General features: G+C 40.9%; 2 protein-coding genes across 4 annotated transcripts; one reads left to right on the top strand and one right to left on the bottom strand.

The window, feature by feature from the left end:
• Positions 1–36: 36 nt before the first annotated feature.
• On the bottom strand, positions 37–7,349 carry wrnip1 (WRN helicase interacting protein 1). 2 transcript variants are annotated; one of them, XM_035169848.2, is made up of 7 exons: positions 6,603–7,341; positions 5,188–5,382; positions 3,833–4,071; positions 2,944–3,167; positions 1,470–1,625; positions 886–965; positions 37–772 (listed from the first exon to the last, which is right to left on the bottom strand). In XM_035169848.2, exons 1-7 carry the CDS (start codon positions 7,206–7,208, stop codon positions 491–493), a joined length of 1,782 nt encoding a protein of 593 aa, XP_035025739.1. In that variant the 5' UTR covers positions 7,209–7,341; the 3' UTR covers positions 37–490. The 2 variants fall into 2 exon arrangements, with proteins under 2 accessions (XP_035025739.1, XP_047197999.1); XM_047342043.1 differs by lacking the exons at positions 37–772; positions 886–965 and adding an exon at positions 1,052–1,320 and having other exon boundaries at positions 6,603–7,349.
• Positions 7,350–13,956: 6,607 nt separating this feature from the next.
• On the top strand, positions 13,957–26,100 carry mylk4a (myosin light chain kinase family, member 4a). Of its 2 annotated transcripts, XM_035170177.2 has the most exons (15): positions 14,317–16,481; positions 19,024–19,161; positions 19,507–19,603; positions 19,973–20,369; positions 20,951–21,285; positions 21,938–22,043; positions 22,518–22,611; positions 23,003–23,112; positions 23,387–23,528; positions 23,626–23,696; positions 23,782–23,910; positions 23,995–24,147; positions 24,245–24,323; positions 24,528–24,582; positions 24,748–26,100. In XM_035170177.2, exons 1-14 carry the CDS (start codon positions 15,963–15,965, stop codon positions 24,579–24,581), a joined length of 2,424 nt encoding a protein of 807 aa, XP_035026068.2. In that variant the 5' UTR covers positions 14,317–15,962; the 3' UTR covers position 24,582; positions 24,748–26,100. The 2 variants fall into 2 exon arrangements, with proteins under 2 accessions (XP_035026070.2, XP_035026068.2); XM_035170179.2 differs by lacking the exon at positions 19,024–19,161 and having other exon boundaries at positions 13,957–16,481.
• The last annotated feature ends 643 nt before the right edge of the window (positions 26,101–26,743 follow it).

Here is a 26,743-nt window from a genome sequence, read left to right as displayed (position 1 = left end):
TATTTGTCTTGTATTGAATCAAATGGGATGGAATAGTCACACATAAAAAGACATTTTAATTAGTTTAAACAACGTATGACATTTTTACAAGGACAAGACAGAGGTAAATCTCAACATACACATATTTAACACATTTAAAGATATTACTATGTAGGGATACTAAGGTATGTTGTGTAATTTTAGTTTGGTCATATCTCCACCAAGAAGGTTAAGTTTTCACCCCTTGTCAGCTGGTTTGTTGGTTGGTTTGTTTGAACGCAAGAATACGCAAAATGTTTTTTGTAACCTTACAATCCAAAACAATTGATGAAACTAAGATTGTATAAAGATTTGAACATGACAGAACATGTGAACAGGTGAGAACAGGTTCCTTTACCTTTGAAATTGAGCATTTTTGAACCAGCAGCTACATCAAATCCCATTTTTGTTCACCTAAAAAGATTCATTATAATTAGCAGCGTTGGTTTTATTTGTTATATTATGTGTATACTCATGAGTCTGAGGGGGTCCAGGTGAAGAAGTCGATGCCCTTCAGCTCCTCAGGTAAGTACTCCTGCTCCACAGGGTTACCGAACGCTGGGTTGTATTTGTAGCCTTTAGCATAGCCCAGTTGCTTCATCAGTCTCGTGGGGGCGTTGCGGAGGTGCAGGGGGACGGGAGGCAGGGGCCCTTTGTGGTTCCTCAAACAGGCCTTCACATTACTATAGGCTTTGTAGATCTCCACGGACTTTGCTGCTCGTGCCAGATACACCACACACTGAGCCAGGATCACCTGATGAGCAGCAGAAATAAGTTTGTGAAATGCAACTATTGTGTGAGGCATGACATTTAGATGTACAGGTGGAAAACTGTGTAAAACCATCACTAACAGTCAGGCCAGCCTACCTCGCATTCAGGCATCCCAATGAAGTGACAGGCCTGGAAGGCGGACACAGCCTGAGGAAGAGCAGAGGGATCTGCCATACCTGAGAACAACATCCAGTCAAAATGCATTTATTAATCCTATTTTCCACAATGTTCCAAAGAACTTTTCCACAAAATAAATGAATTAAAACACAACAGGACCACCTCACAAAGAATAACACAAAAGCCAAATACAACAATGCAAAGCATAAAAAAAAGCTGAATATGAAATCAATAAGTGAATTGAGTGAAATTATAGAACAGTGAAGGCTTCTGCATAAAAACAAGTTTTGAAAGAAGAGCCAGACTCAACATGCCTGTGGATTCACGACAGGCCCCACAGCTGAGGGATGTCACCGCAACAGCCCTCAGTAATCTTTAATTATGAGCTGAGATTTAGGGACAATGTAGAGGCCCCTGTCCAGAGAACAAAGTCTTTACTCCGGCTCAACATGAACTACAGCGTCGGTGATGTATCAGTCAAATCTAATATTATCCATGAAGGATATCCATACATATTGCGTAAGATAAAACACTTGATGATGTGATGCAGTCATTTCACGTACCAACATCCTCGCTGGCAAAGCGGACCAGCCTGCGAGCCACGTAGAGCGGATCCTCGCCGCCCTCCAGCATGCGGCCCAGCCAATACAGAGAGGCGTTCTCCTGGGAGCCTCTCATCGACTTGTGCAACGCCGAGATACAGTTGTAATGCTCTTCACCTTCGAGTGACACAGAGAAACAAAAAGACACATCATTGAATATCGGTATAGATGGTGAAAGTTTATTGAGGCTTTAATGAAACTTATTTAACCAAGAAAGAACATCATATTATTTATTTATTCATTTATATTGTTTGTTTATTATTATTTTTTTCCCTTTGTTACATAATAAGGTTGTTGGGTCTATTGATAAGATTGTGATAATATATGTATCAGTCTTTGTTTTTTGTATTTATTCCTTTTGTCTGTTCTTTGGTCAGATATGTTAAATCTGTGTTGTAAATAAAAGAAAAGAAAGAGAAATGAAACAGATTATTTTGCAGGTGGTATGAAAAAAAACCTTTTCCCACAGGGCAAAGAACCTGACATACAGATTATCTGATAAACTAATGCTGCACTAAAACAAAAGATTAAAGTGTAAACGTATAGCAGAGAATATAAAACCATAATGAAGGGTCATTAGTCAGACTGAGGGGCAGTGTCATCACCCCGTGAAACTGGGAACAGTAAGTCTCAAACTCTTGGGACAGCTGAGTGTTACGCAACAGGACAGTGGACCTTCAAGTCTCTCACACACACACACACACACACACACACACACACACACACACACACACACACACACACACACACACACACACACACACACACACACACACACACACACACACACACACACACACACAGCTTCACCATCGACACAGTTATATCTTTTATAATTTCATGCATTTCACATGAAAGCCCCATGACAATAAAGTCCCAACAGCTAACAGGGGGTAATATGATCAGGCCTTCAACCTCCAGTTATTTAGACGTTATATAAAGAGAAAATACTGATGACAGGTGTTACAGTGAAGCTGCTGAGAGGATTTCTAAAATATGGATTTATAAAACATGTTGTTATGTGTTAATGTTCCTCTGAGAGTGTCTCACATTTCAGCAATCATTAATAATACCCCCTCGGAGAGCTCATAACTCCATCAACCCTCTATCTCACCATGTTGAAGAGTAAAGAATCCTTGGATCTGGTCGTTTATCTGCTACAAGATGTGTTGAGTTCTTCCTTCATGCCCCACCCCTCCACAAAATGTAATGGAAATAAATTCAGTAGCTTTTGTGTAATACTGCTAACTATAAGACAAACTAACACAGAAAACACAACCCCATTTGTGGACTTAATGATTTGGAAGTAACTACAGTTGATGCTCTGATAAATTGAAGTGGCCCCGGACTCTAACTTCTCATATGTGTGGGGTTCATACTTTACTTTGGTAAGTAACTACAGCAACATGCAAATGATAAGTACAGACATGCTTACCAGCTTTATCGTAGAGGATGTGGGACCTCTGAAGACCTTCCTTCACATGGTCCTCCGTCACCACTATTTCTTGAGGAGAACCGTTCTGCGCTGACGGGCTCGACCGGGTTAAGCTCACCTGAGCCTGCACAGCGAGCTGCAGACTGTTGAGTCCCGTTCTTGCGTCACCATCACACAGGTAAGCAATGGTGTCCAGAGCTTTTTGCTCGATGGATATCTTTGGCCTGGGAAGAGAAAACATATAGAGAGTGTCGGTGTGAATATTTGTTACTGTAGTCACTTCCCTCTGTAAAGAATCAATACCTGAGAAATAAAATATTAATCAATGACATAAAATATTGCCAAAATATGAGTATTAGTGTTTTGTACAAATTTTACAATAAGAACAACACAGAATTGTCATATTACACCTGAGGAATAAAAAACTGCACAATCAGATAAGTGCTTGTTATTGGTTATGATTATTAAAATAGCTCTAATATAACAATTATTAGAAGCGAAGTGATTCAACTTCTTAAAAATCTGTTTCACAATATCTGGATTAAGTGGAAATTATTACTTTATTTTTCTTAAAGTCAAACTGTTACTATGTGTTTTCATCCTGCTACTTTCACGACTCCTTAGCAGATTAGCTGTATAGTGCTGGTTACCATGGACATTTAACCTGGATAAAAGTGAGCCAGTAAACAGCTGCAGCTCATATGCAAAGTCTTTTCTGTCAACATATCAAAGTAAAACAGAGTGTGGAAGATTGCTGCGGCTCCAACAGCTACTGGTCCACTCCTCCCATTTATCAATTGTCTGAACTCTGTAAGCCAGGAATAAAAGAGGAGACTTGTAGGGTGGCTCCCGATCATGACATTTGGAACATCGCGGACTCGGCTCTTACTCGTGTCCATCTGTTTGGTCTTGATCTTCAGGATTTGATAGTTCTCGTCCCAGGACTCTGATACGGAGTGTGGCCACGGCCCGGTCCAGGATCGAGCCCATCGCCTCCACAGACAGCCTCTCCAGGACCAGCACCCTGCACCTGCTCAGCAGGGCGGCGTTCACCTGGAAGGACGGATTCTCCGTGGTCGCTCCAATCAGTGTGACTGTCCCGCACTCCACGTGAGGAAGGAAGGTGTCCTAGAGAAAAACACACATACTGAGTGAAGAGAGAAGAGAGAGACTAATGTGACATGAGAAGAAATAACCACCATCTCTGAAGGGACGATAAAAAGTAAGTATTTGTTTGAGTACTTTCATAAGGCTTCCTCCATTAGAGAATGAATCGTAAGACAAAGTCACTGACAACACCTGCATCACTATGATATGTATTTTCATGGTGAGCTCGGAAGTAAGGGGAGCAAACTATTCAAACAACTCAAATCTCAGTTTAAAACCTTTTGAACAGTAATGTAACAACCTGAAGCTTTAGATGTTTCTGATGACTAAATCTAGAGCAATGCCTTCACACTAACATATCAGGTTTCCGTAGAATCTGTGTCTTCTTTTAGCAACTCACATAATAGTTGATTTCCAAGAATCAAACAGAGGAATTAAATGGGTATTGTTTGAGAGGGAATCAAGTGTTTAGCACAGACTCATACTGGTGCTGCTAAGAGAGGGAGTAGACGTGTTAGTCTGCAAGCTAATTATAACTTTATATTTATTCTTACAGAGAACATTAAACTGTGGTTTACCCAGGAGGGATAACATCGTAAAACATGATCATGTAAACAGACTGAATGGAAACTGTACGACTGAAAAGAAATGGAGGTTAAATATAAACTTGAGTACCGAGAGGAATGCCTGTGAGCATCTTTTTTCTTTTGGCTTAAGCAGCCTACAGATGCGTCGTCGGCCCACTTTGATTGACACCTCTATGTTCGGTGGGGCGGCGTTTCTCATTCTGGGCTCATGTCATGCAAAGGCAAAACTGCATTGTGGGGCTTTTGCTTCCATTGCAGTAGAAAATAAAATCTTTACCAGCAATTCATAGCATAGCAATGACTTAACGAAATAGACAAAGATCCTAATAAAAAGACGAAGGGTGGAGCTTAAAAGCAGGAGAGCAAAAAATGTAAATAATGAAGATGCTGGGGAAGGTCTGGGTGAGAAAATCCAGGGTGGTTGTTAAATCCCAGTCAATCCCTGACCTGTATTTAATATAGATTATATTATATGTTACAATTATAAGTCATTTTAAATATTTAGTAGTTGAATCTGAGTTTACAAACTAATACGGACTCAGTGCTTCACCTGTTGGGACTTATTGAAGCGGTGAATTTCATCGATGAACATGATGGTCTTCCTCTTGCACAGTCGCAGCTCGTTCTGCGCCTGCTTGATCACCTCTCGGACCTCATTGGTGGAAGTGCTGGTCGCCGACAGGCTGACGAAACGAGCCGTGCCATTCTTTTTACTGGTGCTGGCAATTATGTGAGCCAGTGTGGTCTGAAAGACAGAATCACATACACAGAGTAATTATATTAAAACCTATTATGTCAGTTAGAAGATGAATGGGTCAAATTACATTTGGAATGTGAAAACATTTCCTGCTCATCAACGTGGGATCATAATAATTGTTTGTATATATATGGCAGCTTTAATCTCCATTGTGTCAGTTATACATTTAATTTCCCAGGTCAAATAATGCACCTTGCTTTCAAAGCCCAATAAATCTTGTCACTGTAAACCCATCTGACCCGGCCTCGAAAAATAACAATTCACTGATGAAACCTGAACACTGTCAGACAACTGGCGGAGGGAGTTACAGACGTTAAGTATGAGTAAAGCATGTTGACAACATCTAAGTACGGCCAGCTGCTGTACAACAATCTGTGCAAGTACCCTGGCAAAGTTGAGAAGTCATTAACGTGCTATATTAAGGTCTGACAAAGGGAAGAGGAGCGAGAAGCAGCCTGGCAGCCACAGACTGAATAATTCACTCTCTTCAACATGCTGTAAAAACTCAGAGCGTAACAAATTACACTAAGAGAAAGGGCTGTATTTCAACTATCTGAAGAAACTGGGGATATTAAATGTCAGTAACAAATACATGGAGCCCTACAACTGGAATATTATTCACCTCCATTGAATCTGGGTTGTAAAGTAAGTTTCGTAAACTAATAAAACATAGAAGGGCTACTCTAAACATGGTTCTTTATCAGCAGTTATTACCAATTAATTAAAAGTTATATGCGTAAACCAATCAAGAGCATCCTAACAAAACTGTGAAAGTTTTTTGCTTTAGTTTTTTTAACAACCCTATCTACTCTTTGAATATGTAAAAAAATGTAAGGGTTAACTGAGCCGCAAATTTTCACAATTTTCTTACACTTTATAGACTAAACAGACTCCAATGTCTTGTTTCTACAGGTATATGATTGAGTAAATCATGGAATGCTCATATTTCAGATGCAAGCTCCAGCTAATATTTGGTACTTTTTCAAAATATTAAAACAGTTATTCGATCATCCAATTTGAATTTTGAATTTTTGGTCAATCGACTGATAATCAATTGATGACAGCTCTAGTTTACATCACTTACAAAGCAAAAAAACAGCAAATACTATAACATTTGAAAACCTTGCTCCTTTAGTTTTAGGTGATTTTACTGTTAGTTAGAAACTGGGATACATAGTAGATGGAGCTTCATGCAGGGAGCACCACACCTTCCCACACCCGGGCGGCCCCCACAGGATCAGGGACGGAATCTCCTGCGAGTCCAGCAGGGACCGGATGAGAGTCTGTTCTCCCACAACCTGGCTCTGACCGAAGTACTGATCCAGGGTGTTCGGTCTCAGAATCTCCGCCAGGGGCTTGCTCATGGTCAGCAGCGATGGAGCCGGTGGTGCCTTCACGGACACAGATGTTTGGCCCCTCACGGTCTCTGTCCCTGCAGCTGGTTCAGTGTCAGCCTCCTCCACTGCGCCACGTTTCAGCCCCTTGTTGTTGACAGGACTGTGTTTACTAAGGAACAAACCAGCCCGTTCACCTGGTTGTGGTGGTTTCAACTTGTTGGTGTGAAACAGAGAAAAGGACCCAGCCCCCGGTTTGTTGACAGCGGGACTGGCCGGTGCAGACCCGCCACTAACCCGGGGCTTCTTCAGAGGAGGCTCGCTGTTGTCAGCCATGGTGGACGCTGTAGTGTCAGCAGCACCTCCCAGCAGACACACGTCCAGGTGCTTGTTGATGGTGGTCGGTGTGAAGTCTTTCAAACAAACCGGACATTGCACCGAGTCCGCGGCAGAGGAGCTCATCTCGTCCGCCTGCGCCATGTTCACTCCCCGCCAAACCTCCAATCACGTGACCAAACACTGTCCTAATATTAAACGGTTTAAAATATTTTAAACTTTATATTCACCTTTATTTAATTTAGTTTTAAAAGGTAACCATGACGTTCATTAGAAGGTTTTATTAATTCATAATCTTTTACTTAACAAACCTATGATTCAGTTCCGGTCCTGGTGCGTTCACGGACACACGGGGCGGTCCGACACCAGCACTCTTCTGCTCTGTGGTGCGTTTGCGATACAAGCTTCGTGCATGAAATCAAATTCGTCCGCATTTGTTCACCTTGTATATTGAAAAACACTTTTATCGCTTTTGGTGGATACTTAATAATTGAGGTATTGTATGAGATTTAAGTTAGATTCCATCAGTCAATACAAATTAGTAAAACACAGAATTGATTGTTTGAGCCTCTTTGTTCTTGTATTGATGTAGTTCTTTATTTAAAAATTGTTAAATGTGTCCATCTCCTAGTAACAAAATGAGTTGTATCAAGAATATAACATATTTATCCAACACATCACCCTCAAAATGTAAAAAAAAAAAACTTTATCCTGAAAATGTATTGTTTGTCCAATTGTCCTTACAATTATACAATGTAATTCTGAACTTCCATCTAAAATCCTGGTATACATATGGTGATAACATCTATTACATATTGGTCCTATCACCACAGCACAGGGTGTAAGGGTCCCTCACTGCTCTGGAGGTTTGGACTGCAGGTCTATATCAGCTACTTTTTTACTTTAAGACCTCGAGCCTCCTGGAAAGTTATAATGGCTTAATGAACTACTTTTTTACAACAATTCTATAGTTGTACAATGTCCTGGTACTGTTAACGATTTACAATTTAAAGTAAGGAAAGTCATTGTTTAGTTAAACAAAATTCTGACATGATCTAGTGGTTGCTATTTTCTTTAATTGGTGATTTGCTGCCCTCTTCCTCAGTCGTTCTCCTCTTCTCCGCTCAGATTAAAGATCCAGCCAAGAGAAACACACCAGAGAGGTCGACCAGGCTGAGAAGACGGAGTGAGGGCTCACAAGGGAGAGGGCTGGCGGCCAAGGGTCCCCCTCAGGGAGAGGGGCCAAGTTGAAGTCAGTTCATCATTTTGCCAACAGCCGAAACATGACCAAGCTGGCCCTACTCCCCTATTTAGAGAAGGTGAAAGCCATGCGCTGCTTCTGGGAAATGAAGTGTGAACTAGAGGTATCCATGCAGTTAATGAATTCCTCATAATAGGTACTTAGCCTGTTTAAAAAAGTATTAATATGCTTTTTGAGTCAACCTTGAGTCTGCTTGAGCCGCACCAGAGGGTGCTAATGCATGTTTTAATTGTAGAAATGCTGTTACATACCAGTGCGTTCACCAATTTGAGAATCAAATTATAAACACATAATATTCCAGTTATATTTACAGTAAAGATTAAAAAACAAATGTGGCTTTACATTACATTTTTTACCTCTGCCAAAGGTTATGTTTTTCTTTTACCCCTGTTTGTTGGTTTGTTTGTTTTCGAGATTATGCAAAAACTACCAAACCGATTATCACAGAATTTATCACAGGGAGCAGATCCAGGATTTTTTATTTTCACCATCTTTGTGAATGTGAGATATAGTGTTTTGTGGGTATTTTCACTGATTTTCCAGAGAATCAATGATTGATCTTGATGAAAACAATGAGGCCTATGCAGGGGACTGATATCTATGAGTGTGAAATTTGGTAAAGTTTGATTGAATTAAGGGGGCATGCTGCACATGCCACTAGCGGCCAGATGATGCCTCTCAAAGTGTGTGATTGTTGCACAACATGCAGACTAAGTGGCTCAGTTCAGAAATCCTTAATTAGGACAGACACTGATAATTCTCTTGTGTTTACACTGGTTGCTGTCATCTAGGTTTGGAAAACAATAACGGATGATATAAAACTCAGAAAGCACAGACCACCGAGTGCGACCCCTCACATGATAGTTAGCGTGACATTTGCAGCAGTAATCCAATAGCACAGGCTATTTATTTACACCACATCCCAAGTGTCTGTGCTGACAGGGACACTAAACCCCCGTCACGGTTCTCTTGATCTTCAATGTCAGGGCCGTGTTTCAGATAAATTGTGTTTTCCATGGACTCTTGTTCACATAGTTTATTCACAGAGACGAATGTGGGAATAAAGAAATGAAAAGGGGACAGAGTGAGATGAAGCTCTGGCACCTGTCACTCCTTTGTCCCGAGGACACACTGCTTGTCCTTTGGCTCTGAGAGTTGGTGGGGGGGTGGGTGGGTGTTGACTGAATTAACAGAGGCTGCAGAGGATAGTATTAATGTTTGGGCGGTCCTTACCCAGAGAAGAAGCTGTCATCTCCTCCACTGCTCCTCCACTCGACTCTCTTCTCCCTAAGCTCCACGAGGGCCGGTGTGTGGTTAAAGATAGGAAGAAGAAATAAAAAAAGACTGCAGGAGAAGGATGAGGAGTAAAGTTAAAGCCATGGAGAAATTTGTCACAGGCTTGGATGCGTGGCTCGTCAATGCCATGTGTTTGGTTGCCTCCTACCTCTGGCACAGGCTGTGGGATGTACTCTGCTACGGGAGGAGGCACAGAGCGTCTACTCCACCTGCGTCTCAGGTACTGATTCGACTTCAGGATTAACACTCAGACATTCGCTGAGCCACACAGGTCAACAGGTTTGAAAGCAGCAGTGATATTAACCTTGTTACAATGGTAGATGTTGATCTACCATTGTTGTGTATTTTATGGTTTGTGGACCAAGCATTGCCGAAAGTATTTTTGTTGGTGTCATATATACGTGTTTTAATATTAGTTGATGTAGATGGGACAATTTTCAGGACAATAAAACACCTATTCTATCGCAGTCCATTGGAAATCCACTAAATTGTATTATTACAAGTCCAACTGAAGAATATGTTCTCTTCAAAGTCTTGTCTCTAGGATGGTAGATTTAAAGCTTCAAAAGTTAGAAGGAGGAACCATTTTTTTTGCATTGTCACCTTTTCCATATGATTACGGAAGGATAAGATTTACATATTGATCATCATTCATAGATATATTGCATATAAAAGCAACTATACCTGTACCTCATGCCTTGATCACTTACTTATAGATATCATTAACAGATTTGGACTGTCCTCAGAGGGGATGGCTGCAGCTTTAATGACCTTCCTTATGTGATAATATTACTGTCCTCATTGTAATAACTTGTGAAGCTGAATATGTTTTAATGATTTATTACTGATGATCTACAATTGCTTAAATTCTGTGGTCGACATCCAGCTCACGAGTCTTTAGAACACACATGTTGCCAGCAGGAAGCAGAGGCTGGGTGCTGTCATGATTTATCGTTGCATCAGGTTTCTTGAAGACTCAGCCATTTCTAAATAACAGGGATAATACTGGCATGTCCCTTTCAATCATAATGGAATAACTCCACTTTGCTCCCAGACAACAGAAAAGGTTGTCTCGTAAGTTATTCATTAAGAAGCTTAATGAAGCCATCTTTGCGTTGCCTTTAAAGTGCATTTCATTTGTGCAATTAAGTGCTTGCTTTACACTCGCTATGCTATGTTCTCTCTAAATGTCAAATCTAATTGAATTAGTTAGCTCAACATATGGGGATTATATCCTTGCAGCATAATTCTCAGTATCTGAGTGACAGGTGAGGCTGTTACAGTCGTGATGCATGAGTGGCTGTAGTTATGCTATGGACATCAGCAGGAAGGATAGAACATGAGAGAAGGTGTTGGTGGTGTTTATGAGTACAGAGATTTGAAAATGAGCTGTGAAGGAACAGTGAGCTCTAGTGGTGGAGCGTGACACAGGCACGATGGAGGCTCAATATCACGATTCTGCTGCCATCTAGTGGTGAATAAATGACATGGCTGCTGTGATGCAGAATTGTAGCACTGTCATAGTGCTTGCCAAAATAATATATAGGTTTGAGTGCATGTTATAGGGTTAGCTATTTCTTAATAAAGGTAAGATATGAACCTGCGTCACTTGTTTAAATTTGTGAAATGCATATTTATACTTGGTGTGAATGTATTCGCTACACATGGAACATATATACACACATTCTGCAGTTATCTTTAATGCTGTGATAGTATGCTGCAGGGAGACAAGCTGAAGCCCCCTCACCCGCTCTTGTTTCCATTCCTCTTTTGGCATTTAGGAGATCCACACTGACATTTACGGCAGGAGATCCTCGAGTATGCAAATAGGCTTTCTTTACATTCTGTCACTAACCTCGGATCCATCCTTAATGTATGGGGCTTCTTATATTTCCATACTGCTAATAATAGTGCATCTGGAAATATCGTGCCAAAAGAAGAAACACTGGACTTGAAAGTATTTCTCAAGTACAAGTGGGGTTACTTGGGGTCTAATTTAAAAAAAACCCTGGTTACATGAGATCCAGGTTGTTATCTTCACTTAAATATGAATACACTTAATAATTCAGATATTCAGTGGTTAATCAGCTAAGTGTTTTTATTCTGTAGTTTTTAAGTAAAAAAGCCACAAAAGCATTGACCCCAAATCCAGGAAGTTACTAAAATGTGAATGTGTGTTGCTTTTCTTAGTCATCTGTGTAATCTAAGAAGCAACTGCATGTTGGACAGAACGAAGGAGCAATCTGCCCCTGGCAGCTATTCTGACACGACCCTCACTGTGTTATTTCACCTTTTCTAATCCCCTGCCTTAGACAAGCATTCTAATGTCAAAAACTTTCAGAGAAAGTTGCTAAATATCTTGTTATTCTTTTAGAGCTTAAACAATATATATGCTGACAAAGTTAAATTTCAAAATTTCAGATGTTTTGGAAATTTTTTTAATTAATTTCCAACAGTCCTAGGAAAACTTTGTATGTTTTGGAAATGATGAAATATATTAGTAAACCTTATACATATATAATTTTCCCTATTGAGATGATCATTTTAAATTTAAATGGACTTTCTGTGTTGAAGTGTGTAGAGGAAAATAATCAATGAATTTTTGTCCCCGAGAAGAACATTTGTGTTTAGTTGCATTTCACTGCTTATTCTTGAATGATGACAAGCAAATACAAGTGATGCATGTATGTATTTTCTAAAGTATTATCAGGGAAATATTTATTATTTAAAATAGGTCTCATTATACAGAATGGTACATTTTACATTATTATCATATATCATGGAGTGTCATTTTACTTTCCCACTTCATCAATGTAAAGGTAATTTAACTACTTTATATTTTACTGGCTTAAATGACTGCAGTGCATGATTTCTATGTTTAATGCTAATCTGAAAAGTAGCTGTTTGAAATAATGTCTACATATTTTCCATCAGTGCTGGTTACAGAAGTTAAGAATTGGACCAGGCCCACATAGTTTCATGTTATTTAATTTATCGGATCATGTCCAGTTCCAAACAGCATTAGTGGACACCAGATGAAAATCTCTCAACAACCGTATACTTCTAGACAGATGTACAATGTCCTGAATCAGCACAACATATAGTCTAATGTTCTCTAACCCTGTAAAACAAAAACCAAAAAGTCTTGTGACGAGCAGCAGCAGAATGTGCTCACATGCCAAGAGAAAAGCTGAGATGACAGGGAAAGAACAGAGGAGACGTCCTAGACGTTAGAGCAGGGAGTAAAGTTTCATGGCTGCCACACACATTTAAGCCCGCAAGTTTCCAAGAGAGAGCATAGCCAGAACTGGCAGGCGGCGCGTTGTGCGAGTGGAGACCGGAGAGGTGACTGGACAGTAGCCACAGCACAGAGACCCACCGCTTCCCAGGACATTGTGTTCTCTGTGCGGGAGGTGCTGCTCCATTTTGAACAGTTCACCTTCTCCCAGACGCCGAACAAACAGGCCACATGCTGAGGTCATGCTATTCAAACATATACCACATAGCACATGTAGGGATTATTCAGGGAAGTTTGTTTTGTCAGTTACAGACATTACTACTCAACATGTCACATGGTGTATAAAAACAATTATGCTTTAGGGAAAGTGTAAAGCTTAAAACAGTTGTTTATGTAAAATGATCTTAATATGTCTTGATTTAAGTGTGTCTCTTATTTATTGTCATTATAACCAGCTTTACGATCCACTTATTATAAACAACATTATGAAGCCACAGTGATAATCCAGGAAATCAATTACTTGAGCTAGTTTAATGATCAATTAATTGTTTTAATTAATAGATACATTTTTACAGAAATGAACCTTTAAATATCAGGTGAGCTTCTGAAATCACATTTCATGCTACACACATTTGTTTTTTGGTACATCTGGTCAGACAAGAACAAAAATAGTTTTTCGGACAAACAGACAAACAAATCAGATATCATATTTATAATTCACTGAAAAATCTTTAAAATAATAGATAATGGAAATAACTATTAACTGCAGTGCTAAATGTATCATACTAATGATATTAAGTCAGATTTATACTATTGATTTCAGAATCATTAACTCATGAACTAATGATCAATGTGCTTTTAAATGTACCTTTAAAGTTCATACCACAAAGTCAACGAGGACACACACATGCACACAAACACTGAATTATTCGTCACATTTTTCCCAGGCTTTCCAGGGAACTTAATGCATTTGACATTGTCTCCAAGCATCCTGATCCTTTTGCTGTGACATGATCTAACCACTCTAATCATGCACCAGTGAGACAGGGCAGTGATTTCTCAGCTGCCACCTTGTGCGTACACATGCCTCTATGGGTTTGGCAGAGGAGGTGATAGAGCACTTTGAGCGCTGGTCAAGATGCTGTGATAAAGTCCATATTCGCTTTGTGTCACAGGTCTGTTTATATCCCCTGCAGCGTTTCATAACCCTAAAGTGCCCGTCTGATAGTTACGTCACAACTGAGCCTTTGACGTAAATATACTTTTTTTCTCTTTCTTTTGACACTTTCGGAAACATTCACTTAACATTCTTCATGCAGCTCGAGTGAAAAAAACCCCCCCAGCCCGGTCGGTGTGTTCCCTGCACACCACGGCATAAGAAAGTTGACAATCCCTGCCCCACAAATTGACACAACATGCTGCAAATGACCTATGTTGTCTGTCATCTGTTGGCATCCAGAGACAGGTGTGAGCGTCCCAGTGGCTGATTGATGGCTGGTTTCCACTCCCATCTGTTTCTGCCCCGTCAGAAGCACTTGTTTTTTCCCCTGTAGTCATCTTACATGACTGAACCCAGAGGAAAAATGAGACTACAAGGGGTCAAGCTGCTCTTGCCCAATGCAGTTTGGTTCTTATAAGACAGAAAGTGACATGCGGCCTCGTGTGCGATGACCTGTCGGGAAACACGAGCTGACAAGTAAACTCCGTCCATTCCGTCACATTACCCTGCGCAACTCTGCTCTATCCGCCAAGTTCACGTCCCTCCTCGGGCCTTTCCACCACGTAGATGGCTTTTGGCTCGAGCCACCGGGGTGAGGCGGGTTTGGCTGGGGTCAACGTGGCTCAGTTTGCAGTCCGTGCCTCTGTTGTCAAAAAGCATTTCATGGTGGCTTGAGCAAAGCCGGAGTCTCCCCTCGGCTCTATCACCTGTGAATTTATGGCGGCTAAATGAGTTTGGGAAGCGCGTGCGGATGAACTTGTCAGGAAATAGCTTGATTACACAGCAGCGAGGCTGTCACAGAACTTGAATAATCGTGAGGCTGTGAGTTGATTAACACATGTCTGTTATTACAATAAATCATATTTTGACTTATAGGGGACACGGATTACGCTCATATTACAGGAGCTAAGGTAAAATTGAAGCTGTCCTCTTTTAATTGAAGTTATCAGTAGAAGTTTGTATCAGTGAGCAGGCATCGTATAAATCACAAGTGTCATGTCTCTTCTTTCAGCAGAAGGTTCCCGGGAACCACAGAGTTCCTCACGTTTCGACACTGGGTGCATGTTACAGGCGTTCAAGAGATACGAGGGCATTCGCATTGCAACACGGTCCTGGTTCACATCGGTGCGCAGACAGAACCGCAAGCAGCGCTGCTAAATAACCAGCAGCTCGGACCTTTCAGTCTCCTCAATGCCATTACGGTCATTTGATTTGTATTTTTGTTTTTAAGTTGTCAACACAGCTTCTATTTTGAGTTTATCTCAACATGTTCTTCCGCTTAAAAAAAACCCCCACCTGGGAACTCACTCTTTACCCGTCTCCTTTCGTGGACACCTGCTCAGTCCTCTCAAGAATGTGAACCAGACACGTCCACCTGTTACAGCGAGTCATTCGAAAAGGATTTTTTTTTTTTAATGAATGAGCATTGTCCCACTTGTCTTACATGTTGAAGAAGGACTGTGTACAGTGACCATTTTGACACCTAGCAGGCGAGTGACGGTGGTGGGCTTAACACTTGAAGGCTCTCAAATGTCTCATAGCCCAAGCATTGCCAAGCCCCCACCCCAAACACTTGACCCCTGCTGACGTAGGCTGTCCATTTACATTTAGGGACACCGGCTCACTCCATTCTTAATACCATTGCTATTGTGGAGAGAAGGAGCCAGGGATGAAGTCTGAGAGAAATAGATTTTTTTTAAATGATACTTTTCAGAGCTTATTCCACAGGGTTTTACAGTTTTAGATATTTTAAAACTTCATAGCTGTCAAGGTGGAGCACTGAAAGGTAGAGCTGGCTCTGATTTATACTTTGTCACGGACGCTGCCAGTCCTATTTTTGTCTGAAGTCGGTGTCTTAACGTGATTTTAATATCACCGGAAGCCATGAGTGCCTTGGTAGTGAACACAGAGGGAGACGGTGTAAGCCTCATCCAAAATCGGATTGAGTCGCTGAGCAGCAAGATGGACAAGCTCATCAACATTCAAGAGAAGGTGCTGAACCGCCTGGACGGGATGTCTCAGGACATCGACGGCATCGAAAAGGATATGGAGACTCTGAAGGTTGACAAGGAGGAGATCCATCTGCCGCCCAGGGTGATGAGCCAGACCCAGGTCGTGGGGCGAGAGGTGAAGGAGATATGCCAGGAGATGAGCACCATCATGTCGGTGGTGAACCAGCGCTCCGAGCAGCAGGCTCAGAAGCTGGAGGGGATGGAAAAGCTGGTCCTCAGCATGCAGCAGGTGATCGGCTTCATTGGGGAGACGGTGAAGAGTTCCAAGATTATGGAGCTGATACTGAAAGGCCCCACGGCTCGGAAGGGCTGCAAACCCAAAGACAATAAAGTAAAGCAACCGATCAAGAAAAAATTGTCTACAGACGCAGTAACCAAGAAGCTGGACAAGGTGAGGTTAAGAGCCTGAAATGCTGAAAATCTAAACATATTTTTGTACAGTGTAGTCTCATGTAAATGGGCTGAATTATATTATTGTTGCATAAAGTGGGTTTTAGAGAAATATCATCCAACTTGTGCTATTGTTGCTTTGGACTGAGAGTTTAATATTCTTGCAGTTTAGGTTCTGAAGTATGCATTTAACATTTTGAATCTTGCATTTGATATTTCCCAGTGCATTTATAATTTGAAGTACTTAAAGGTGTCGCAGTCCGTCCATCACTATGGACGTCTAGTCCTGATCTTGTCAGTGTTGTCAATGATGCTATCTTTTCTGACTTTGCTGACTTTGATTTTTACCAGGATCTAGTTGTTCTTGGCAGAACATGTGAAAATGATCATAGCAGTAAAGCATCCATGTTGCCTATGAATGTGACTTGGCTCATGTGCTGAATGCTTCATTTAACAGGCACGTGTAATGGGCCTCAGTATACTTGCCAATTTGCTGATTGAAGACAAAGTGATTAAGGACACAAATGTTCATGGTGTTATGTAAGTTTCTTCACAATACGTACGTCACAGCTTATATAAAGTCCCGATTTAACTCAGATTTGTACCTACCCCTGCGCTTAATGCAACGTGGCCATCTTGGCATGCGGCCGGCTGTGGGACCTCCCGGCAGGGCACGAGAGGGCCGGTGTGAGGCCAGGGGTGAAATGTGAGTGGCCCAGTTTAGAATATGCTGTTTTTGGAACGGGGCTGCAGTGTTTGTGGTCTAAAAGGGCTTTAACCCCTTCAGCTCACAGGGAGTTAGGTGTCAACAAATTGTAGTGAGTCAGTGTTTCTCCCCTTCTCTCTTGTTTCTCGCTCTGACTCACTCAAACCGGATTTGCTTCCACCTGTCCGTGTATCCCTACCTCTGTCCATTTAAATTCTGTGCCACCTCTTAACCACCGATAGTTTCCAGTCGTTACCCCCTCTGCTGTAACCAGGGTATTGCCTGAAGTGCAATGTGATTCTGCAGCGGAAAATAACTCTTCATAAAATTTTATTGGGATTCCTTCTGATAATGATGTCAAAGCAGTTTTGATTTAAAGGCTCCAATAAAGATCTGCATTTAACACAGAACGCAGCGCTTGAGAACCGCTGGTGCAGGTTTAGAAAAGTAAAAAAGTAAATATGTTTTGATAAAATTATGATTGTTGTTCCACTGCACTTTGCACTTGTAGGTCCTGATGAAGAATTTGAGTTTTCAATGCCCAAAATTTCAACGTTGCCTTGTCTGGATTGTCCAAACTGGACAAGAAGCCAAACACTTGAGACTGAATAACATTTCCTGTGACAGCCATAAATCAAACCTTGAGGATTTTCCCTTAATAATCCCATCATAATTCAGATCATGACACTGAATAAAGGTCAATAAGTGCTGCTTGGAATCAGAGGCTTCTGTTGCACTTGCAGGCATCACCACACCACTATCACTTGCATGGCTCTCAATGTGAGGAGCCATATCTCTTTTCCTCTGTGACCTACAAGCAAAGTGCAGAAGTACCTGAGTGATTGTGACGTACTGCGGCCGTGTTATCACATACTTGTAGAGATAATTGCGTCATTCTGCACAGTTCATAACAGCGCAGTCTTCTATTTGAATGCGCATATGTGTTAAATTAAGATATGACTTGGACAATGTGGATCCTCAATTTACGACTTAAATTATACTCTGATGATTGATGACCACATACCAATCCGACGGCTTCCATGTGAGTCACATTTCAAGGAATCTCCGTTGTCGTCAGAGCACTTGTCAGGTGGTTACTCCATCTTCCGCCACCTTCTGAGGTGTGAGATTTCTGTCTGTTACTGCGGCCTCTGCACGCTACCCCCTCCACACATACTCTCCCAATCAGAGATTTGAACTCTTGCAAACACTGCTGTCGCTGGGGAAACGCTGCGCTCCAAAATACCCCCACAAATGTGAGACAGGCCCCTGCGGTTCAAGACAGGTTTTTCCATTTGCTATAACCTGATCACAGAGTGTTTAGTGCGTTTCCTCAGCCGAGAAATTTGAACAACAGCCTACGGCCGCTTGTAATATTTTCCGCTCGGGGTCAGCATTGCATTCCGTCGCCCAGTGTGACAAGTGATAAGCTATAAATTCACTGCCCTGCTGCTGTCTCTCCATCTGCCATGAATAATCAAAGGCATGCCGTACCAGTCAGTCTGCGCATGGAGATAAATGTGCTAGTGTGTAAGATGAAAACAAAGGAGGTGCTGCTTCTACTTTGTCCTCTTCATAACTTTATGTTTCATTTCATCCAGTTATTGATTAATTTGTCTTGTGCATTTGCCATTTGGCCCTAACTTCATCAAACCTTCCTGTCTCTGTCATTTCACTGAATTATTTACACGAGTTCTGCTTCATTTCTGATGTTGTCTGACCTTAACTACATCATATTTTATGTTCAGTGTTTTGTTAACATTCATATTTAACATGTGATATTTTGTATTCCTTTCCATATAACCGACTAAACGTTGCCATCTTGTCTTTTTACTAGAAAACTACCTCTAATAAAACCAGTAAAGGGAATCAACAGATAACTCCTGCATGTGAGCCCAGTTCTCCGCAGCCTTCTCACAAGATAAAGCTCCACGGACCAAAGAATTTCCTCGCCCCTCGCAAATGTGGAAGATTTGTAGGTGTATCGTGCTTTACAAGCTGTTTTCACAAAGGAACTTGTCTTTTCAATTCGTTTGTGCTGTTTTCATTTCTGTGTTCAACAATGTTCGTCGTGTTTTTGGCTTAAAGGGCTGTAGCTGTTTTCGTGAAATGTCCACAAAATGTGAGATGTTTGCATAGCTAAACCAAATTTTTTTTATATTTGCCTTTTAATTATAGTAATGTTTGGATAAAGAAGAACATCAAGCTATTCTTATTATATAACATTGTAATTCAGATTATTTCTTTTAAAATGATATCATGCTATGTCAAAAAATTGTGCCGTTATATTCTTTTGACTGTTTTTATTTGTATTTCACAGATGAAAGACCATAAAGCTAAAGACGGGACCGAGAAGCCTTGTTTAAGCCCACAGAATCAGAAAGCTCAAAAGAGGATGAAGCCCCCTGACACAGCAGGTGCTGAGATCCACATGCAGTTATAGTTTATAGTTGTACATTTATACACTTCTACAACAGAAATGCTGTATTTTAGTGCTTAAACGTCCAGGTTCTAGGTTTATATAGTTAATATAAATGCATGCTATTGCTCACAAAGCGTCTATGCCATGAACATGTTTTGTGTTAATGTGATATTCTTTTAAAAGTGTTGCTATACTTGCATGGGAATCGTGACAAAGTTCAAAAGGTCGGAGTGAGATATTTGACAACCTCACGCTTTACCCTCTAACCTTTCACAGCCTTAAATATGACAGGAAGCTATGATATCAATATTTGGCAGGTTGTAAAAGTGTAAGTGTAAATTCAGTTTGGACTTTGTTTTTTCAGATAATATCTCCCTGAAGAAGCAGGTTTTGCTTCTGGAAGAGGTTCAGAAGCTCAACAGGGAAAATGTAGAGAAATCAGATCACCAGCTCACCACCGGATTTCTGGATCTGGAGGCCGGAGTTTCACCCAAAGATCAACAGCTCGATGCCGCCGCTCGCAATTTGGTGGACTACCTGCGAGAAGATTCCCAGGTGGCCGAGAAACACGAGGCATCGAGTGAGGAGGGAGCGGGGGAGAAGGTAGCTGAGGGAGAGGCAGTGGTCACAGAGCAGGAACCCAAGCTTGATGTGGAGGAGGCTGTAAAAGAGGATGAAGAGGTCCCAGAGGAAAAGAAGGAGGAGGAAGCTTCGGCTGCAGCCCCAGAGATCCCTGCTGAAAAAGAACCAACTGCTGCGAGGTAGTAAATGTTTAATCAATATAACATCTGCAATGATTCATAAACTAATCAACAAACTGATCAACAGGAAACCAAGCAATATTATAAAATGTTATTAGGAATTAATAAAAAATATATAGTGCCAAACAGTCAACGATTGCATGTTATAAAATGTGAAACATGCTACATGTTATGATATGATATAGCTAAATTACGTTATGTTGACAAATGTAAAGTGTGAGTGTGATAAAGGTCCTGTTTCTGGTAGTTAATTATTATGATCTTTTTAATACATCAAAATCAACTAAAATTAAATCCGAGGCATCTTTCAAGGTAATGTGATATTGACCATAAAGACAAAAAGCTCCTTTACACAGTTCTCAGCACAGTAGTCTGGAGATTTTGTATCTAATATACAGATTTATTTCCAGATTTGTCACTGATTCATTGACATGTTGAAAAAGTCCCAAATTTCACCCAAATTTTGCTGTGCTCGATCAGCCACATCTTTGTACAGATACTCTTGAATTATAATATTAATAATAATGATAATAATAATAAAAATGTATACCATCAACTTGTTTTTGCCCTGATGACCACAGAGAGGCTACCCCAGCTGAGCCAGACCAGAAAGCAGAGGGAAACGGCCCGACTGCCAAGACCTTTGTGACCGAGGAGCACTTTTTGGTGGAGGAACCCACAAAGAGCCCCGTGTTGGAGGAGGAGAAGAGAGGAGACCGGGAGGAAGAAGAACAAAAGCTGGAGTCTGAGGGCTGGGCCGTGTTCAGGGCAGATGGAGTCGAAATCCAGTTAAACCTCAAACAACGGCTGGAGAGAGAGAAGAAGGGAAACGATGCAGGAAAAGAGGAGGAGGAGGAGGAGGAGGAGGAGGAGGAGGAGGAGGAGGAGGAGGAGGAGGCTGAGCGGTACTTTATTGGTAAGTCAAAACTCATGAAGATGGAAGATTAAATAATAATAATAATAGCTATAATTCTTGTAGTCCACTGTGAGGCAGTGATGAAATGATTAAATATAACAAAAATTACATGTTGGAGATACTTGAAGATCCAGTGAAGATCCAGTGTCTAAATATGCTTTGGTAGTTTGAATTAAAATGCTTAAATGACTCTTAAACTGCATATAAGTTCATACTAGAACTAGACTGATGAATCTACCCGGCTGATAAATCAGTCAATACACATTTTTTGTGTGTATGTCACCTGAGAAGTGACAGCACAGAAATACCAAAGTGCGTTTGAGGTAATTAAGACACAGTGTCACTCCTTTGCCCATCTGAGAACGCCAGGTCGGTACAGCACAGCAGTAAGAAGTAATTTAAAGCCTTTAGGGTTGTCTGGCAGCGTAAGTAGAAGATATAAAGTCACGCTTCTCTGGTATCAAGGCAACAAGTGTGTTTATCATATAGCGCGTTAGTGCACAATGTGCTAACTTGATTATGGCAGCCATGGCCCCTGTCGAAGGCCTCGCTGTAGCTGAGCAACAATGAAGCCCCCGTGTTCTCACATTCCTAATAACCTGTTAATACAGATTATATCTTTTCTCTTGTCCCCCCCCCCGTCCGACTGTAGACACCACTCCTCCGCCAGCAGCTCCTTTTAATCACCGCATTGTCTCGGCCAAGCCAAACCAGATCAGCAACTTCTACACCATCAACTGGCAGGAGGTCCTGGGAGGGTGAGTGTTGTACTTCTGAAATCAAAGATAGAAATCAGAGCTACCGTGACGAGTTGAATCATCACACAATCAGAGATGATGAGAAAGAGTTTCAATTCCCATGAAGCCCGGTTGCGTAACCCACCCCCTCTTCATCCCCTCTCCTCTTCTCTCCCCCTGGTTCATAACTTCAGAGTCACAGCGGTTATTTTTACTCCAGGACTGAGTGGTATGTGAAACTGTATCCACGGTGCCAGCTGGTAGCTAATCACTAAGTGTTAAGCCAAGTCTTCAAAGAGGAGACAGAGCGCAGCTCAGATTTAATGAAATAACAGATTAGGAATCCCTGTTTGAAGCAAGATCACTTTTTGATTTCTCCTGGGAAAACACGTAAAAACTCTGTCCTGTTCCACAACTGTTTCTCTGCCTCTCAGCTGTACGACTTCAGATGGCAATTTCGGAAATCAGCTTTTTTCTTCTCTATCCCTCCTCCAGGGGCCGTTTTGGCCAAGTGCACAAATGTGTCGAAAACTCCTCGGGTCTCACTTTGGCAGCGAAGGTCATCAAAGCCAGGGCTCAGAAGGAAAAGGTACAGCACCGAGCGTACACTGTCATGAATAATGAACGAGTCCTATTTTATCAAGTACAGTGACAGTGAGAGCCACGACACATGATATAAAAAGCAGGAGAGGGGCTCAGTTACACATTTTGAGTACATAGTAGTACGCTACAAGGCCACACTTGGAACAGTAGCAAAGGGAATACTTCTCACCTAGGTGAGAAATGTTTGACCTAGAAGAGAAGATGCATTGTCTCATAGCAGAGAACAGCTGACACCTCTCATCGTGTGTGTGTGTGTGTGTGTGTGTGTGTGTGTGTGCTGGCTCGCCTGTGTCTCTGTGTGTTTGTTTGCATTTGTGCGTGTTTGTCTGCTTCTGCATCTGTGTGTGTGTGTCTGTCTGCACCTGTGTTTTTGGTAGGAGGTGGTGAAGAATGAGATCCTGGTCATGAATAATCTGGACCATGCCAGCCTGATCCAGCTCTATGCAGCTTATGAGTCAAGGAATGACATCATCCTTGTACTTGAATAGTATGCTCCTCCTTCTTTTATATTTTCAGCACATTTCGTTTATACATTTCAAAACAGATCATTCATCACTTTATCGCTAATGAACATCCTTTGAATTGTACTGATTTAGTGGGACACCTGCAGAATTTCTGCTAATTTATTTGATTGTTAATTTATTTTACATGAAAAATTCAGTCTTAAAAGTTTTTGTCACCATAAAATGATACTTAATATTTGATAAGCTTTAAATTCTGGGAGTTTTCATGTTTTTTATGTATTTTGTTTTTCACCTTAGTGTTGGTGGAGGGGAGCTGTTCGACAGGATCATTGATGAAAACGACACTTTAATGGAGCTGGACGCTGTGGGGTTCATCAGGCAGATCTGTGAGGGCCTGCAGCACATGCACAAAATGTACATCCTGCACCTGGACCTAAAGGTTATAAAAAACAACATTTAAATAACACACAGAATTTAAACACTCTTGTGGTTTTATCAAAGCTCTGTTAAAATACTTGTTTTGCTTTGTATTTCAGCCAGAAAATATTCTGTGCGTGAGCCGCATTACAAATAAGATCAAAATCATCGACTTTGGCCTCGCCAGGATGTAAGTGCGGCTATTTGCTTCTATTTTATTTACAGTTTTATTATCAGCTGGACTCATGAAAATTATTTATTCTATCTCTGCATAGATATAAACCAAGGGAGAAGCTCAAAGTGAATTTTGGCACCCCGGAGTTTCTGGCTCCTGAAGTCATCAACTACGACTTTGTGTCGTTCAACACAGACATGTGGAGCCTCGGCGTCATCACATACATGCTGTGAGTAAACACGCAAACACAGGCATTTACATTTTCACTTTAAATTCGTACTGATGTTACTGACTGTACGTCTTGTCCCGTCAGTCTGAGTGGTCTCTGCCCCTTCCTCGGTGATGACGACAACGAGACTCTGAATAACATCTTGGCCTGTCAGTGGAACTTTGAGGAACAAGAGTTTGTAGATACCACAGAAGAAGCCAAAGATTTCATCTCCAAGCTCCTTATTGTAAACAAAAGGTATCGATCAAATGTCTAATGTTAACATCTGGTGATACTTATTATTGAAACACAGTCTATGCATTGATTATTTATGTGCCACTGTGTTTGTCATCAGTTGGAGGATGGGGGCGTCTGAGGCATTGAGACATCCTTGGCTTTCTGACACAGCGCTTCATCATCGCCTTAATACAAAGGTAGAGAACACAGATGTTTATGCCTCTTTTAAATTTATGTGTACTATAAAGGTTTATATTTCTTATGTGGTAGAAATGCCATAGTAAGCAAAATATGCAAATTATAGATACAGAAAAATGTTAAGGGAGTAATATAATATATGCCACTGGGCTAATAAATTAATTTGAATAAATCCTTTATTCTTGACCCTCTCTGTTTCACAGAAAACTATGTGCAGATCACGGCGATCATCATGTGTGCCCACGACTGATAGTTGAGGTTGGTCTGCTGTTTTGTTTCTTTGACACTTTTGTCACATTTTGATTTTTGAAAGTCTTTATTCTTTTCAGAGATGTAAATATTGCACACAGCCAAACATCCACAAGGGGGAAGCATGTCCCAAATTTTGTGCAGAGACCAGAGACTTTACCTTCCTTCTTTCAGGGCTCTGCATTGATGTGACAGCTCCAGCTGTGGCCACCCGGACCAACCCTCCCGCCCATGTATGTTACCCGAACATCAGTCGATGCACCTGCGGCATTTTCCTGGAATGTATAAAGCAATATACAAGTTAGGAGTTTTATTCAAATTAGGAATGCATTGCAATGCTCGAAAAACAACAGGGGAGGTAAATAGAGAGAGCATCTTTCAATATAATTCTGTTTCCATGCAATAAATGTGACCTTTTCGGAGATTACAGTGTTCAGTTATTGTTTAGACTGTGTCAGAGAGGTGATACGTTGACTTTTACACACGTGTGGTGATGTTTTATTACATTACGTGACTCTGTAAGGTGTTTTTTTTTCTATTATCTCATCCTGTTGTAGATTTTAAATCCAAACGGTGCTAAGGTCACAATCTGACCTTCCTTCATTAGACGCACACACGTATTGTCATAAATAAATATGAGCTTGACTGTGTGAAGCACCTTTTGTCTTGAAAGTTGAACATGCACATACTACTATATACTGTACTCACCCTCACTTACTTATAACCAAATACACTGCGCTGTCATTGTTTGCTGCTGTTTTCATGTCCTGCTGATACTGTAGATAAAAACCTACGTGTTTAGAAACATACCTCATCCTCTTTCTCTATGTGGAGGCTGCAGCGGGATTCAGTCAATGTGACTGTAATGATCTCCCCTCTCAGTTAGGAATATTCTGTTTGGGCTGTAAATAGACGCTGAACTGTAGATTAAAACCCAGATGTTGTCATATCTTAGTGGATGTGAACTGTACGTGAGGACAAAAGGGAATTTGTGTGGCTGGTGTCATGAGCTGTAGTATGTGCACTTTATATACAGTTATTTATTTTATCATATATCATACCCGAACCTACGGTAGTACCACTGGTCGAATCTGCTCATGTCTCCTCGTGCTTCGTCCTAGTGTTTATATAGAAAATACATTTCACCAATACATGTCTTATCAGCAAAGTTTAGTATTTTCTTTTCTTCTTTGTTGCATGTCGTATTATGTTTACGTGAGATTTAATAGAAAAGAATTATAACTTAGATGCGTTTTCCACATTACAAAGTTATCTTTAAACTACCTTCTGTGAAGGTTCACTAACTGAAAGCAATACACTACCTACCTATAATGTAGCCTAAGTGCATTAACTGTTGTTAGATGTGTTTATGTGATGTTATCTTACCGTCATGATGAATGTTACATTAAATGTTGTTGAACGTAGAGAGATAGTCAGAGAACTTGTCACCATAGAGTGTTAATTTCAAATTCAGCATGTACTTGTGAAGTGTGCACACGTCCATTAAACTGAAATTGTCTCATCAGAGTTTGTTTCCTTTTTTTCTATTTTTGTCAAGGTTCAGTTTAAAGGTATAGCCGAGAGTTAATAAAACTGTAAAGGGGCTAAATACATAAATTAATTAAATTAAAGTTGAAGATAAAATTATATATATGTGTGTGTTTTTATATTAGAGAAAATACAAATACATTATGCATTTAGAAGAACATATGCCATGTGCCAATAGGTAGCATTTTTTTTGTCATACATAGAACTGGGAAAGTGGTACAGTCAGTTTGTTGTCTTCTACTGTTCTCAACCAATTATTTTCAGCATGATTCAGTTCTCACTTTAAACTCTTTCTTGGTTATTGAGAGGAAAGCATTCGCCTCCCTGTTATTAAAAGCTGTGTTCATAATAAAGCATGTTATCTGTCATAATGTAGTGAACTACGTTTGATGAGAACCTTACCATCGCAGCGCAGGTCTATTTAAACACACAAACACACACTGTTACTGAAGAGGAAAGTAGAGCGGATTCCAGGAGCCTAATGAAGAGCAGCCGAGGGACTGATGCAGTTCTGTTTGATCACCTGAGAAAATAAGTTGAGTGTGTGCGACAATGATGATGACGATGGCGGTGATGACAACGACGAAGACGATGATGATGAAATAGGGTTTTGTTTCAGATA

Source organism: Hippoglossus stenolepis, chromosome 11 (genome assembly GCF_022539355.2).
Source record: "Hippoglossus stenolepis isolate QCI-W04-F060 chromosome 11, HSTE1.2, whole genome shotgun sequence".
Classification (NCBI taxonomy): Eukaryota; Metazoa; Chordata; class Actinopteri; order Pleuronectiformes; family Pleuronectidae; genus Hippoglossus; species Hippoglossus stenolepis.
This window is presented reverse-complemented; position numbering and strand designations above follow the sequence as displayed.